The sequence below is a fragment of the Salvelinus alpinus genome, chromosome 2 (genome assembly GCF_045679555.1).
Source record: "Salvelinus alpinus chromosome 2, SLU_Salpinus.1, whole genome shotgun sequence".
Taxonomy (NCBI): domain Eukaryota; kingdom Metazoa; phylum Chordata; class Actinopteri; order Salmoniformes; family Salmonidae; genus Salvelinus; species Salvelinus alpinus.
This window is the reverse complement of record NC_092087.1, coordinates 9,258,499-9,275,314: the sequence shown is the minus strand read 5'-3', so window position 1 is coordinate 9,275,314 and position 16,816 is coordinate 9,258,499. Positions and strand designations below refer to the sequence as shown.

At 42.7% G+C, this 16,816-nt stretch overlaps 1 protein-coding gene across 1 annotated transcript; it reads left to right on the top strand.

Annotated features, from left to right (window-relative positions):
• The first annotated feature begins 1,862 nt into the window (after positions 1–1,862).
• LOC139553453 (biogenesis of lysosome-related organelles complex 1 subunit 1-like) lies at positions 1,863–8,687 on the top strand. The gene is made up of 4 exons (XM_071365777.1): positions 1,863–2,180; positions 2,958–3,030; positions 5,126–5,258; positions 6,861–8,687. The coding sequence occupies exons 1-4, from the start codon at positions 2,120–2,122 to the stop codon at positions 6,969–6,971; spliced, it is 378 nt and encodes a 125-aa protein (XP_071221878.1). The 5' UTR covers positions 1,863–2,119; the 3' UTR covers positions 6,972–8,687.
• Positions 8,688–16,816: the final 8,129 nt, after the last annotated feature.

The following is a 16,816-nucleotide window of genomic DNA, read 5'->3' as shown; positions in this document are numbered from 1 at the left end:
CATGCAATGCACGGCTCACCATCCAGCTCTGCACTCACGCACCACCAGACACAGTAAGTTGCTAGCTAGTATTAGCTGGAATCCTCTACAACAAAATGCACAACAAATATTCACCAAAAAACACTACATCTTATGTGTGGTGTTCTAATAACATTTACAAACAAATTGATATAAATTGTACATTTAAATCATCACTTGGGAGTATAAAAATAACTTTTGACGTACACTGCTTTGCAACCAACAACTTGCCACTGGTTTGGTGCTAGTTCACTGGGACGATTCTAATGAAACATCCTCCCTCCCTCGTAAGCAAGCTACGCAAACCAGCCAATAAGATGCCATGTTGAGTAGGTGAAGGCAAGAGTAAAATAAAAAACACATTGCCTTAACAATAAAGTGGCAAGGGGAATCACCAATATAACCCTGTTACACTTCCGCCATTTTAAAACTAGTCAAAGGAGTCAACTAGGTGGGGATTCCTATGGGTTGTAGTCTCAATGGCACTGCCCATGCTGTCACAGACCCTAATGGCACAGATAGTATAATGGCACAGGGAAGAGAGGAAGAAGAGAATGAGGAAAGCAGAGGTTGGATTTGAATTGGAGGAAGATGGCAATAAAAATGGCGATGGGGTGTCGATGAAGAGTGGTGTCAAGTGCAAACAGAGTGAGCCAGACTGAGTTCTGGAGGTGAAATGGAAGTGAATAAGGGGAGAGTTAAGTGAGGTGGAAGGTGTGGTGAAGAGCTCAGCACCGGATCAATTGACATGATAAATAAGAATCTGGTCCAGTAAGAGTGAACTTTTTTGGGGAGAAAGTGGACTCTTGCCTTTTGGTCGGATTCATTTGTGGTTTCATGGTGGGTGAGAAAGGAGTTGGGTGCAGTTGAATCAGTGAAGGTAACCCGTAGTAGACTTGTGATATTTGTTTGTGTTTGTTCTGACCAGAGGATAGCGGACACTCTGTGTCACGCAACTTGGGTCTAGATCTGTTTCTTGCTTGCTCTTAGGAACAGGGCTCCTTTGAAAGTAGTGATTTCTGGGGGTAGCGTTAAGTGTGGAGGTGGAGCAATTGAAGGTGAGAATTCCTGGTGTTTGTGATGCCCACCGTTCAGACCTGGTGGTGAGCGTGGTGAAACAGAGGAGTGACTGTCAGTCCCGGTGGTGAGCGTGGTGAAACAGTGTCACTGTCAGTCCTTTTGAGTTTTGAGTCATATATTAGTTATCCTGTTAGAGCTTTTGTGCCTAATCCACTGCAGTGTTTCAGGTGCCACGTTCATGGCCATGTTCATAGTTTGTAGGAAGGAGATTCCAAGATGTGGGAAGAGTGCAGGAGGATATGTGATAAAGGATTGTGTAGTTTCGGTGGATAAAAGTGTGTGTGTGTGTGTGTAAACTGTAGGGGTGCCCATGTTGCTGGGGATCGGAAGAGTCCGGTGAGAGAGAGGCAGGTTGAAGTGGTCAGAGTAGTGCAGAAAGTGTCGTATGCTGAAGCAGTGAAGAAAGTAGAGGAGGATGGGTCAAGTGTGAAGGATCCCGAGAGTAGAACATCTGTGCCAGCACAGAGAGATAGACCAACGAGTGATGTTTGCTTCAGTAAGGTTGGCTTTTTAGCGTTCATAGCAATGGTTATCAACTGTACCACAGAAATGGAATGTAAATGACAGCAAATAGATGTTGTGGTGGCAGCTGCAGAGAAGTATTTGGGCATATGAGATTTGACATTGGAAGAGTTACAGGCTGTGTTGAGTGGTGGTGTTTTTCTCTTTCCCCATTTTTTGTAATGACAAAGTACAATAAATGTATTGTATGTATTGTATTTAAATGCGTCCAGTTGGTGGCAGTAATGCATCATATTGGATGCCAACCGCCGTTAAACTCCAAAGAAGAAATAAAAACGAATCTGAAGTCAATATCGCGTTATTTTGGGCTAATTCAACGTTTCTACTTTGGAATGGAAAGCTGATCCTACATGTTTGCCTACGAGAAACGCCATTGATCATCATTACGTGGTCTGGTGACAACAGCTGTAAATTCTGCCAGCTCTCATGTCCCTGCTAAGATAAATCAAAATACATTACAAAATTAAATTAAGGTAGTGAACAATAAAGTAAAAAAAAAATGCTTTCTCGTTTATTGAAGGAGCACCATGCAAAGCAGAACAAGAGAAAAGAACACCAAGGTGAGGCCAGGGTAAAGACGTGTCGTGTGTTGCTGCAGCTAGCTATGCTAAAAACATTAGCAAGTTAGCTGCAACAACAAGGTGCTAGTTAGTTTAACTTAACAACTGTTTGAAATGCACGAGTTGAGCAAATTGTCAATTTCGTGACGACAACTGAATTTATAGCTAGTTAGCTCTGGTCCCATCGTGCGACAACAACGAGTTGCCTCTGCTAGTATCGTTAATGTTATTGGAACTCACACTGACGCCCTGGACCAGGCAGTTAGCTGACTAGCCCCTGGAATCGACTTTATACCGCATATCTATATGTGGTTATATACAGTACATGTACTCCAATGGTTACTCAAGTTTGGGCGAATACAGCCAATTTAGCTAACTAGAAGACGGTAACGTTCTTGACTTGATGGCTAACCTAGCTACGTTATGCTATTCCAAGACATGATAGGTGGGGTGTATTCATTCCGCCGATTCTAGGGGTGGCGGCTACCTAAATTTGTCCAATAGCTAGAAACTCTAGTTTTGCGCCGTTTACTCCCGTTTGGTTATTAAACGGTAAACGTTTTCTGTAGGTGCATTCATTACGCATATTGTGCAACAGAAACAGTTTACTCCAAAGCTATTAACGTTTTGCAACGAAAACAAGTTTCTATTGAACAAATTCAGGTAGGACCCTCCTTGTTTTGTTCCGTTGTGCTCGATTTGCTTCTATTTGGTTGTTAAACGGTTTCCGTTGCAAGATGTAATGAATACACTCCTGTTTTCTTTTGCCCTTCTCAGAGAGACGCAGACGAGAGGCAATTGCAGCTGCCACCTGTCTAACAGAAGCCTTGGTGGACCATCTTAATGTTGGGTATGTGAATATATGGCTAGTAGCTAGCTTGTGGTGTTTACCCAGTAGGGACCTATAAAATATGTATTACATTTTTGCCTGAATATATTTTGTTTTTCTCCATTTCGTTTTTCAAGATTTAAGTTTTCGCTCTCAATCACTTAAAAAAATAAATATATATTTATATAAAAAAACAATTGGATGCTGTTGTAAGACCACAATAATGTTTAAACTGCATCAGAAGACACATTTAACATACCCTTTAATGGAAGTGTGCACCAGGAAGAGACAGTTGTTTGGTTAAGCGGTGTTACTGTAGTCCTCATGTGATTGCAGAGTTTGCAAAACAAATAGCCACTGGATTGATGCAAATAATCACAATATTATTCTGCCAGGTAGGTATATAGGCTACTTTGTAGTTAACATGTTTAATTGAGAAGGTTTTTGGTAAGGCCTCTACCAGAATAATGTTATCATTAGCTTCATAGCTAACGGCTACACAAAGTGTAGACGTACACACCCACTCAGACACGCATTCCTGTGCTGTTTCAGAAAGTTGCATGAAAATACAAATCACTGATGCATTTGTTTGTCTTACGATTCACTTTGGCAAATTTTTATGAATTTTCTAATGAATTCTGTTCAATAGATTTTAGTTAATTTCCAAACAAGTTCAAAATATAGTTGAATTACGTTTTTAATGTCTCGATTCCGTCCGAGACACAGTTTTTCTTTTATAGGGACCTACCCCTGTTTTTATGTACCCATCTTGTCATTTTGGTTCAGATCATTCATCTGTTCAACTCGGGCCAAATTCAGATCAAATTTGTTGACACGTGACACATTAGGCCTGTTTTATAACCTGCGTTGAAAATGTTTAGCTACCATCTTGTATTTGAACTTGGCTTATATCATTTTGTCAAATGCACTTGATCTTAGCAAGCTAACGTCTCCATGACAACACCTACAGGTGTGATATGGGATTTCTATTGGAGAAGCAGTTTCTGTCTATCTTCATACTAGGCATTCTTTGATTTTATAACTGAAAATGCCCCATTAGATATTTTTTTTATTATCCTAAACTAAAAACAACTAAAATGTTCAATGGGTATTCTCAATTGAGTTGTTAGTTCAGAACTAGGCATCATCTGTGCCCAGGAAACCTTCTTCCCCTGTCAGTGTGCCTATTGGCCTTCAATCACTGTGTTAACCAATGATAACATGTGACTCCACAGCACAGTGTACATACACACTGGTAATATTTCAATAGTACAAAAGTTAATTAAAATCAAATTGTATTTGTCCCCTTGCGCCTGAATACAACAGGTGTAGGACCTTACTGTGAAATACTTACAATACAAGCCACTAACCAACAATGGAGTTTTAAGAAAATATTTACTAAATACATATTTTTTTAAAGTATAACAATAATGAGGCTATATACAGGGGACATAGGTAATTTGTACATGTAGGTAGAGGTAAAGTGACTGTGCATAGATATAAACAGTGAGTAGCAGCAAAAATGTAAATAGTCCAGGCGGTCATTTGATTAGTTGTTCAGCAGTCTTATGGCCTGGGGGTAGAAGCTGTTTAAGGAGCCGTTTGGACCTAGACTCGGTGCTCCGGTACCGCTTGCTGTGCGCTAGCAGAGAGGACAGTCTGACTTGGGTGGCTGGACTCTTTGATAATTATTGGGGCCTTCCTCTGACACCGCCTGGTATAGAGTTCCTGGATGGCAGGAAGTTTGATCTAGTGGCGACACCAAAGAAAAGCACCTTATGAAAACAGTTGGAGTTGACTACCGTTGTTGCGCCACTACATTCAATTGCAGTTAACAAAGAGTATAAAGTCAAGTGTAGAAACCTACTTTTTTTTGGTTGAGATTATGGATTTTATAAGGACAATTTTTTTTTTTACACTTTCATAATCACTACTTCCTGTCTAATTTCTCTTCAGTATCCAATAGAATGTCTTTGCACATAAGATGTCATCAGTTCAGCCTTCTATTGATTTGTTAGACGTTGCTTTGGCCTACATCCTTATGTCAAATCTTCTGATGGTCGTGTCTCTCAAAATGTTGCTATACTCATCTTCCAGTTGCTGTGTTTAATTCCAGGGTGGCCCAGGCGTACGTGAACCAGAGGAAGCTGGACCATGAGGTCAAGACGTTACAGGTGCAGGCCAGCCAGTTCTCCAAGCAGACCGCTCAGTGGATCAGTATGGTGGAAGGCTTTAACCAAGCCCTGAAGGTATACAGACACTGTACAGTATGGTCTTAGATTAGTAGCTATTTCCCCCTAAGTCCTTTTATGTTTGTTATAAGATAGCAGCCCCCCCCCCCCCCCCCATAATGAGTGTTTCAAACCTGAAGAAGAGTACAATATAAGTTTCCTTTGGGATCAGAACAAATTAGTATCTTTTCATCGCCAGAGGCCTAGATGTTAGTTTACTTTTCAACCCGGTTTTAATGTAAGGTTAACCCTGCCACATTCCCAGCCAGGCAAACATGTTAAATAGGTTCAAGAGCATTTTAGGTAAACACATGTGATACTTAACATTTAGTAGGCCTCAAGCTCATCAAAGCTTGAGGCCTACTAAATGTAAAGTTGATCAGTTGATCTTGCCCCCCCCCCCCCCCCCTTGTCGTAAAGTTGATCTTGCCCCCTCCCCCCCTTGTCGTAAAGTTGATCTTGCCCCCCCCCCCCCACCCCTTGTCGTAAAGTTGATCTTGTCCCCCCCTTGTCGTAAAGTTGATCTTGCCCCCCCCCCCCACCCCCTTGTCGTAAAGTTGATCTTGTCCCCCCCCCCCACCCCCTTGTCGTAAAGTTGATCTTGCCCCCCCCCCACCCCTTGTCGTAAAGTTGATCTTGTCCCCCCCTTGTCGTAAAGTTGATCTTGCCCCCCCCCCCCCCACCCCCTTGTCGTAAAGTTGATCTTGCCCCCTCCCCCCCTTGTCGTAAAGTTGATCTTGCCCCCCCCCCCCCACCCCTTGTCGTAAAGTTGATCTTGTCCCCCCCTTGTCGTAAAGTTGATCTTGCCCCCCCCCCCCCACCCCCTTGTCGTAAAGTTGATCTTGTCCCCCCCTTGTCGTAAAGTTGATCTTGCCCCCCCCCCCCCCCCCCCCCCTTGTCGTAAAGTTGATCTTGCCCCCCCCCCCCCACCCCCTTGTGGTAAAGTTGATAATTCCCCCCTTGTGGTAAAGTTGATAATTCCCCCCTTGTGGTAAAGTTGATAATTCCCCCCTTGTGGTAAAGTTGATCAATTCCCCCCTTGTCGTAAAGTTGATCAATTCCCCCCTTGTGGTAAAGTTGATCATGTCCCCCCCTTGTGGTAAAGTTGATCATGTCCCCCCCTTGTGGTAAAGTTGATCATGTCCCCCCCTTGTGGTAAAGTTGATCATGTCCCCCCCCCTTGTGGTAAAGTTGATCATGTCCCCCCCCCTTGTCGTAAAGTTGATCATGTCCCCCCCTTGTGGTAAAGTTGATCATGTCCCCCCCTTGTCGTAAAGTTGATCATGCCCCCCCTTGTCGTAAAGTTGATCATGCCCCCCCTTGTCGTAAAGTTGATCATGTCCCCCCTTGTCGTAAAGTTGATCATGTCCCCCCTTGTCATAAAGTTGATCATGTCCCCCCTTGTCATAAAGTTGTTAAAGCCCCCCCTTGACGTAAAGTTTACAATTTCCCCCTTGTGGTAGGCAATAGCTGCAACACTTGTGTTGTCTTTAACATGTAGGCTACTTATTCATGAACTTGTGACATTTTTAGTTGTACCTCTTCCCATTTGTATCCTTAGTATTGACCCCTTAAATAAGGCAGCCCTTTAACCTTTTTTATGTTTTTGTTTTTGAACAGGAAATAGGTGATGTGGAGAACTGGGCTCGCAGTATTGAGATGGACATGAGAACCATCGCTACAGCTCTGGAGTACGTACACAAGGGTCAGCTCACATCAGCCTCTTCATAGATACGCTGAACCATAACCTGGAACTGATAGCCTGCTGCTAGCTTCAGTAGCTGAACCATAACCTGGAACTGATAGCCTGCTGCTAGCTTCAGTAGCTGAACCCTAACCTGGAACTGATAGCCTGCTGCTAGCTTCAGTAGCTGAACCATAACCTGGAACTGATAGCCTGCTGCTAGCTTCAGTAGCTGAACCATAACCTGGAACTGATAGCCTGCTGCTAGCTTCAGTAGCTGAACCCTAACCTGGAACTGATAGCCTGCTGCTAGCTTCAGTAGCTGAACCCTAACCTGGAACTGATAGCCTGCTGCTAGCTTCAGTAGCTGAACCCTAACCTGGAACTGATAGCCTGCTGCTAGCTTCAGTAGCTGAACCCTAACCTGGAACTGATAGCCTGCTGCTAGCTTCAGTAGCTGAACCCTAACCTGGAACTGATAGCCTGCTGCTAGCTTCAGTAGCTGAACCCTAACCTGGAACTGATAGCCTGCTGCTAGCTTCAGTAGCTGAACCCTAACCTGGAACTGATAGCCTGCTGCTAGCTTCAGTAGCTGAACCATAACCTGGAACTGATAGCCTGCTGCTAGCTTCAGTAGCTGAACCCTAACCTGGAACTGATAGCCTGCTGCTAGCTTCAGTAGCTGAACCCTAACCTGGAACTGATAGCCTGCTGCTAGCTTCAGTAGCTGAACCATAACCTGGAACTGATAGCATGCTGCTAGCTTCAGTAGCTGAACCCTAACCTGGAACTGATAGTCTGCTGCTAGCTGAACCCTAACCTGGAACTGATAGCCTGCTGCTAGCTTCATTAGCTGAACGCTTTCACTGTGAACGAGTGGTGGACTTACCACGGATACCAGGATCCTGGTGAAAAAAAACTAAAAGCTGAAGAACCATCTGAAAAGTTGCTTCAAGGCTTCAGTAATGACTTAAGGCTTGCCCAGTGTTCATGAGTGACACATTGTGTTACAGTAGGAACAGTATGTCTGTGGACATTGTGTTACAGTAGGAATATTATGTCTGTGGACAAATGAACCTAATTTAACAGTGCGCCTATGGGCACATCTGCAATGTTGTTTTGTCCACATCCCTTTAATTGTTAAAGGTCTGTACCAAAATATATTAAACTGTCGTGGAAATATCGTGAACTAATTGTCCACAGACCAGGTATAAATGGGTAACAACTTCAGATGGGTTCCATGTGAATTTAGCAACACTCCTAATAATAATGATGTAGCTGTTTGCCCAAACATCGTTTCCTTCTGTGTTAATCTGTGTGGGAGAACAAGACACAAAGCATATGTATCTAATCCATTGTATGGGCAATGTTTTAACAACTCTTCTTCAGCAAAGATCAATAGTTCAGATTGGTTTAGTCTCTCTCTCTGGGGTACCAGTCAGTCATTCTCTGAAGCTATTCCATTTTCCTATTCCCATGAGGATGAATAGGACTTTGAAATGTGGATTAGCTAGCGAGGCCTTGGAACAAAAGAGGCCTGTTTGTGAAATAGTACCATGGAGAAATAGGATTTATTGGTCGCCTGTTTAGAAGGAGAGACTTGTCTGGTAACTGCCATCTCTCCTGGATGACTATAACTACCTAGTCTGGTTAAACCGGACTGAATGATGCGTTCACCAGTGACGTCCGTCTGGGTTAAGCAGGTGGTGTCTGTACTCTGTGTTAATAAAAGCGACGTTAAGTCTCTTGCTTCTTGAAAAACCTTTTGGATCATGTATGTTCAATGAATCATTCTCTTTCTCACGGTTTATTGTAGCCTGAGTGCCAGTCAGTTTCTGCTATCGTACCTACTCATTGTCACGCCAAACACATTAACCGCAACAGAGTTGACGAGAGCACAAAGGGATCTGGGGGGACCAGGCTATACATGTCAAATGCTCGTCTTTTAACTCTGATATGATGTGACGTTTCTCTATTCTTGATTCAAGAAATTAAGTCATGGTGGTCGTTTTGTATTATTTTTTTGGACTGGGGAATCCAGCTGAAAGAACAAAGTAAAACGATGAAAGTTGTTTCATCACTTGAGGCACGGAGCACTAGAGCTCAATCACGTTCCTGTTTAGTAACCACTCTCTTTCATAAGTTCTGACAACCTCATGATGTTTGGGTTATTGCATGCACAAGTTCATCTAAAATACAACAAGAGAATCAAACCCCGTAGGTGATGAACACAGATATAATAGAGATGGTCCACTCGCTGAATAAGTGTGAGAATTATTATATATATTATTGAGCTTAGACCAGCTGATGGTCATAGTTCACCAGTCAAAGATGAAAGGAGGTGCTTTTGGAAGCAGATTTTCTCATTTTAAACAACATGCGACTGACCTGATTATGTACTCGTGGTTTAAAGGGCCCATGAGGTCAAGGAGATGATTGTGGACTACAGGAAAAGGAGGGCCGAGCACGCCCCCATTCTCATCGACGGGGGCTGTAGTGGAGCAGGTTGAGAGCTTCAAGTTCCTTGGCGTCCACATCACTAATAAACGAATGTGGTCCAAACACACCAAGACAGTCGTGAAGAGGGCACGACAAAACCTATTCCCCCTCAGGAGACTGAAAAGATTTGGCATGGGTCCTCAGATCCTTAAAAGGTTCCTCAGCTGCAACATCGAGAGCATCCTGACTGGTTGGTTGCATCACTGCCTAGTAAGGCAAACACCAGTCTCAATGTCAACAGTGAAGAAGCGACTCTGGGATGCAGGCCTAGGTAGAGTTACAAAGAAAAAGCCATATCTCAGACTGGCCAATAAAAATAAAAGATTAAGATGGGCAAAAGAACACAGACACTGGACAGAGGAACTCTGCCTAGAAGGCCAGCATCCCGGAGTCGCCTCTTCACTGTTGACGATGAGACTGGTGTTTTGCGGGTACTATTTAATGGAGCTGCCAGTTGAGGACTTGTCAGGCGTCTGTTTCTCAAACTAGACACACTAATGTACTTGTCCTCTTGCTCAGTTGTGCACCGGGGCCTCCCACTCCTCTTTCTATTCTGGTTAGAGCCAGTTTACGCTGTTCTGTGAAGGGAGTAGTACACAACGTTGTACGAGATCTTCAGTTTATTGGCAATTTCTCGCATGGAATAGCCTTCATGTCTCAGAAGAAGAATAGACTGACTTTGTTTCTGGCCATTTTGTGCCTGTAATCAAATCCAAAAATGCTGATGCTCAAGAGACTCAACTAGTCTAAAGAAGGGCAGTTTTATTGCTTCTTTAATCAGGACAACAGTTTTCAGCTGTGCTAACATAATTGCAAAAGGGTTTTCTAATGATCAATTAGCCTTTTAAAATGATAAACTTGGATTAGCTAACACAACGTACCATTGGAACACAGGAGTGATGGTTGCTGATAATGGGCCTCTGTACTCCTATGTAAATATTCCATAAAAAATCTGCTCTTTCCAACTACAATAGTCAGTTACAACATTAACAATGTCTACACTGTATTTCTGATCAATTTTATGTAATTTTAATGTACAAAAAAAATTGCTTTTCTTTCAAAAACGACATTTGTAAGTGACCCCAAACTTTTGAACGGTAGTGTACATGTAACTTTTATTTCTTATTTTTATTCGTATTTTTTAAACTGCGTGGTTGGTTAAGGGCTTGTAAGTAAGCATTTCACTGTAAGGTATTGTATTCTGCGCATGTGACGAATACGATTTGATCTGAGGTCTCCATAGACCTAAATAGGATTAGTGTGCGTTTAGGTAACCCTCTTTTACGGATGTGTGATGTACGGTAAATGTAACAATATTACATTGCAAGCTGAAACATAAAGTTCCACAAGGTAACATTGAGCAGTTTTAGTATATTTGACAAGATTTTTAGACTAAAGACACCAAGACTGACAACTATCTGTATTATTAGAATACTAGATACTGGCAGATACATACTGACAGATATAGTTGAAGTCTGAAGTTTACATACACTTAGGTTGGAGTCATTAAAACTCGTTTTTTCAACCACTCTACAAATTTCTTGTTAAAAAAAAAGTAATTTTTCCAACAATTGTTTACAGACAGATTATTACACTTATAATTCACTGTATCACAATTCCAGTGGGGCAGACGTTTACTTACACTAAGTTGACTGTGCCTTTAAACAGTTTGGAAAATTCCAGAAAATGATGTCACGGCTTTAGAAGCTTCTGATAGGCTAATTGACATAATTTGAGTCAATTGGAGGTGTACCTGTGGATGTATTTCAAGGCTTACCTTCAAACTCAGTGCCTCTTTGCTTGACATTATGAGAAAATCTAAAGAAATCAGCCAAGACCACAAGTCTGGTTCATCCTTGGGAGCAATTTCCAAACGCCTGAAGGTACCACGTTCATCTGTACAAACAGTAGTACGCAAGTATAAACACCATGAGCCCACGCAGCCATCATACCGCTCAGGAAGGAGACGCGTTCTGTCTCCTAGAGATGAACGTACTTTGGTGCGAAGAGTGCAAATCAATCCCAGAACAACAGCAAAGGACCTTGTGAAGATGTTGGAGGAAATAGGTACAAAAGTATCTATATCCACAGTCAAACAAGTCCTATATCGACATAACCTGAAAGGCCGCTCAGCAAGGAAGAAGCCACTGCTCCAAAACCGCCATAAAAAAAGTAAGATTACAGTTTGCAACTGGACATGGGGACAAAGATCGTACTTTTTGGTGAAATGTCCTCTGGTCTGATGAAACAAAAATAGAACTGTTTGGCCATAATGACCATCGTTATGTTTAGAGGAAAAAGGTGGAGGCTTGCAAGCTGAAGAACACCATCCCAACCGTGAAGCACGGGGGTGGCAGCATCATGTTGTGGGGGTGCTTTGCTGCAGGAGGGACTGGTGCACTTCACAAAATCGATGGCATCATGAGGAAGTAAAATTATGTGGATATATTAAAGCAACATCTAAACATCTCAAGACATCAGTCAGGAAGTTAAAGCTTGGTCGCAAATGGGACTTACAAATGGACAATGACCCCAAGCATACTTCCAAAGTTGTGGCAAAATGGCTTAAGAACAACAAAGTCAAGGTATTAGAGAGGCCATCACAAAGCCCTGACCTCAGCGTGTGCGAGCAAGGAGGTCTACAAACCTGACTCAGTTACACCAACCAGCTCTGTCAGGAGGAATGGGCCAAAATTCACCCAATTTATTGTGGGAAGCTTGTGGAAGGCTACCCGAAACGTTTGACCCAAGTAAAACAATTTAAAGGCCTTGCTACCAAATACTAATTGAGTGACCGACTGGGAATGTGATGAAATAAATAAAATCTGAAATAAATCATTCTCTCCACTATTATTCTGACATTTCACATTCTTAAAATAAAGTGGTGATCCTAACTGGCCTAAAACAGGGAATTTTTACTAGGATTAAATGTCAGGAATTGTGAAAAACGGAGTTTAAATGTATTTGGCTCAGGTGCATGTAAACTTCTGACTTCAACTGTACATACTGACATGTCTTGACTTTTTGAAATCAACTGATATCTTATTTTTTTAAGAATCTGAAAGATTTTACTGGTAAGTTGCTGGTCCCTGAATGTAAGTAAATTGCTGGTCCGTCCACATAATTCCTCTTATTTACATTTATTTAACTAGGCAGGTCAGTTAAGAACAAATTCTTATTTTCAATGACGGCCTAGGAACAGTGGGTTAACTGCCTTGTTCAGGGGCAGGACCACAGATTTTTACCTTGTCAGCTCGGGGATTCAATCTTGCAACCTTTCCGGTTACGAGTTAAACGCGCTAACCAGTAGGCTACCTGCCGCCCCTCTTGTCCACCTCCCTTAATTCCCAACCCACACACCATGTATACACACTCACAAATAAACCCACACACACACTCCATGTATACACACTCACAAATAAACCCACACACACACTCCATGTATACACACTCACAAAATAAACCCACACACACACACTCCACGTACACACAGCTTTCAGATTACAAATTGCAGATTGTTTTCAAGGATCAACTAGGGGGATAAAGCCCTTTCTCTGCCAGTCACTCACAGTGACACAACACATGCTACTGGCTACAGGGACCAAATTGTTCCAGTCAGAGAGTGAAGAGGCAGACCTGTGGACCAGTAAACCACCGATACCAGGTAAGTTGGCATTTTAATTAGAGGGAAAAGGTAAGTTGACTTTTTAATTAGAGGGAAAAGGTAGGTTGACTTTTTAATTAGAGGGAAAAGGTAGGTTGGTTTTTTAAATTGAACAATCATCAGACATTTAAAACTGAATAGTTAAACATAAATATTGTATTGAGTACATTTTTGAAGTTATTAATGTAAAGTGGTACCCAATAATTGAAAGTTAAAAGTATTATAAGATATTTACAGGGTGGCATAGCTGCTTCTGGTGCATGACATGTAGTAAATTGTATTTTTTTTATTTATTATTTTTAAATAAATTATTACGTCATATTATACAAAATTCTCCGGGTTTACTAAGCCTTTGCACAGATTTGTATGTTATTATCCCGAGAGGAAAGGATCATGTAGATAAAGGACAAGAGGAAATGAGGACAGTTTCATGTGCTCAACTTTATGTTCTTTATTCCCCTTTCAAACAAAGAGGTGCACATGAGTTACTGTCCTCTAACCATCACACTACTGTCCTCTAACCGTCACACTAGTTACTGTCCTCTAACTATCACACTACTGTCCTCTAACTGTCTCACTAGTTACTGTCCTCTAACCATCACACTACTGTCCTCTAACCGTCACACTACTGTCCTCTAACCATCACACTACTGTCCTCTAACCGTCACACTACTGTCCTCTAACCGTCACACTAGTTACTGTCCTCTAACTATCACCCTACTGTCCTCTAACCGTCTCACTAGTTACTGTCCTCTAACTATCACACTACTGTCCTCTAACCGTCTCACTAGTTACTGTCCTCTAACTATCACACTACTGTCCTCTAACCGTCTCACTAGTTACTGTCCTCTAACCATCACACTACTGTCCTCTAACCGTCTCACTAGTTACTGTCCTCTAACCATCACACTACTGTCCTCTAACCGTCACACTACTGTCCTCTAACCGTCACACTAGTTACTGTCCTCTAACTATCACACTACTGTCCTCTAACCGTCTCACTAGTTACTGTCCTCTAACCATCACACTACTGTCCTCTAACCGTCTCACTAGTTACTGTCCTCTAACCGTCACACTACTGTCCTCTAACCGTCACACTAGTTACTGTCCTCTAACCATCACACTACTGTCCTCTAACCGTCTCACTAGTTACTGTCCTCTAACCATCACACTAGTTACTGTCCTCTAACCATTACACTAGTTACTGTCCTCTAACCGTCACACTAGTTACTGTCCTCTAATCGTCACACTAGTTACTGTCCTCTAACCATCACACTAGTTACTGTCCTCTAGTGGTCTCACTAGTTACTGTCCTCTAACTGTCACACTAGTTACTGTCCTCTAGTGGTCTCACTAGTTACTGTCCTCTAATCGTCACACTAGTTACTGTCCTCTAACCGTCACACTAGTTACTGTCCTCTAGTGGTCTCACTAGTTACTGTCCTCTAACCGTCACACTAGTTACTGTCCTCTAGTGGTCTCACTAGTTACTGTCCTCTAATCGTCACACTAGTTACTGTCCTCTAACCGTCACACTAGTTACTGTCCTCTAGTGGTCTCACTAGTTACTGTCCTCTAATCGTCACACTAGTTACTGTCCTCTAACCGTCACACTAGTTACTGTCCTCTAGTGGTCTCACTAGTTACTGTCCTCTAACCGTCACACTAGTTACTGTCCTCTAACCGTCACACTAGTTACTGTCCTCTAACCGTCACACTAGTTACTGTCCTCTAGTGGTCTCACTAGTTACTGTCCTCTAACCGTCACACTAGTTACTGTCCTCTAGTGGTCTCACTAGTTACTGTCCTCTAACCATCACACTAGTTACTGTCCTCTAGTGGTCTCACTAGTTACTGTCCTCTAACCATCACACTAGTTACTGTCCTCTAGTGGTCTCACTAGTTACTGTCCTCTAACCATCACACTAGTTACTGTCCTCTCACCGTCACACTAGTTACTGTCCTCTAGTGGTCACACTACTTACTGTCCTCTAACCATCACGTATAGAGATGTGAAAAGGAAGGTAATGATTGAAATCGGTTAGTCTATATGATGTACTTTTAATTTGTGATTTTATGGCTAATATTGTTACAGGTGTGCCAGGCAATATCCAGTCCTACAAGTGTTATTCCTACTGGTGTATTAATTTGTTCCTGTTTCCCAACACCCTCGTTGGTCCGTGCACCTTGCTGACATACATACATTATGTGTCTCTTTTCTCCAGTGTGATTTCCAGGATGTCCCAATCTATTCCACCCCCAGCCTAATAAGCCTGAGGAAAGCTAATACGTTTGGAGCGATGAGAGTCTTACCGAGAGTCTTGTTTTTTGTTGTTGCTACATACAAAATCAAGGCCCTGCCCTAAACCCCTATCTTCGTCCCAATGCCTCTGTGTTTCATAAGATCTTTAAGAGCCTTATCCCAAGATTCCTCATGTGCTCTGATGAAACCAGCTGCCCACATTATGCATGTCATTCTCTAAATACCTCACTGGAAAGCCCCAAAACACGTGTTTTAAGACTTCAGATTAATTTGATCCTTGTCACAATAGAACACCCAAATAAAGCAGACTCCACAGAATTGAGAATTGTTATTTTTGGACTTTCACTGCGTGGTGTTTTGGGGTTGAGTCCTTTCACTGGGTGGTGTTTTGGGGTTGAGTCCTTTCACTGGGTGGTGTTTTGGGGTTGAGTCCTTTCACTGGATGGTGTTTTGGGGTTGAGTCCTTTCACTGGGTGGTGTTTTGGGGTTGAGTCCTTTCACTGGGTGGTGTTTGGGGGTTGAGTCCTTTCACTGGGTGGTGTTTTGGGGTTGAGTCCTTTCACTGGATGGTGTTTTGAGGTGAAGTCATTTCACAGGATGGTGTTTTGGGGTTGAGTCATTTCACTGGGTGGTGTTTTGGGGTTGAGTCCATGCACTGGGTGGTGTTTTGAGGTTAAGTAATTTCACTGGATGGTGTTTTGGGATTGAGTCATTTCACTGGGTGGTGTTTTAGGGTTGAGTCCTTTCACTGGATGGTGTTTTAGGGTTGAGTCCTTTCACTGGATGGTGTTTTGGGGTTGAGTCCTTTCACTGGGTGATGTTTTGGGGTTGAGTCATTTCACCGGGTGGTGTTTTAGGGTTGAGTCCTTTCACTGGGTGATGTTTTGGGGTTGAGTCATTTCACTGGATGGTGTTTTGGGGTTGAGTAATTTCACTGGATGGTGTTTTGGGGTTGAGTCCATTCACTGGATGGTGTTTTGGGGTTAAGTCCTTTCACTGGATGGTGTTTTGGGGTTGAGTCCTTTCACTGGGTGATGTTTTGGGGTTGAGTCATTTCACTGGATGGTGTTTTGGGGTTGAGTCCTTGCACTGGGTGGTGTTTTGAGGTTAAGTAATTTCACTGGATGGTGTTTTGGGGTTGAGTCCTTTCACTGGATGGTGTTTTGGGGTTGAGTCCATTCACTGGATGGTGTTTTGGGGTTGAGTCCTTTCACTGGATGGTGTTTTGGGGTTGAGTCCATTCACTGGATGGTGTTTTGGGGTTGAGTCCTTTCACTGGATGGTGTTTTGGGGTTGAGTCCATTCACTGGATGGTGTTTTGGGGTTAAGTCCTTTCACTGGATGGTGTTTTGGGGTTGAGTCCTTTCACTGGGTGGTGTTTTGGGGTTGAGTCCTTTCACTGGATGGTATTTGGGGTTGAGTCCTTTCACTGGATGGTATTTGGGGTTGAGTCCTTTCACTGGATG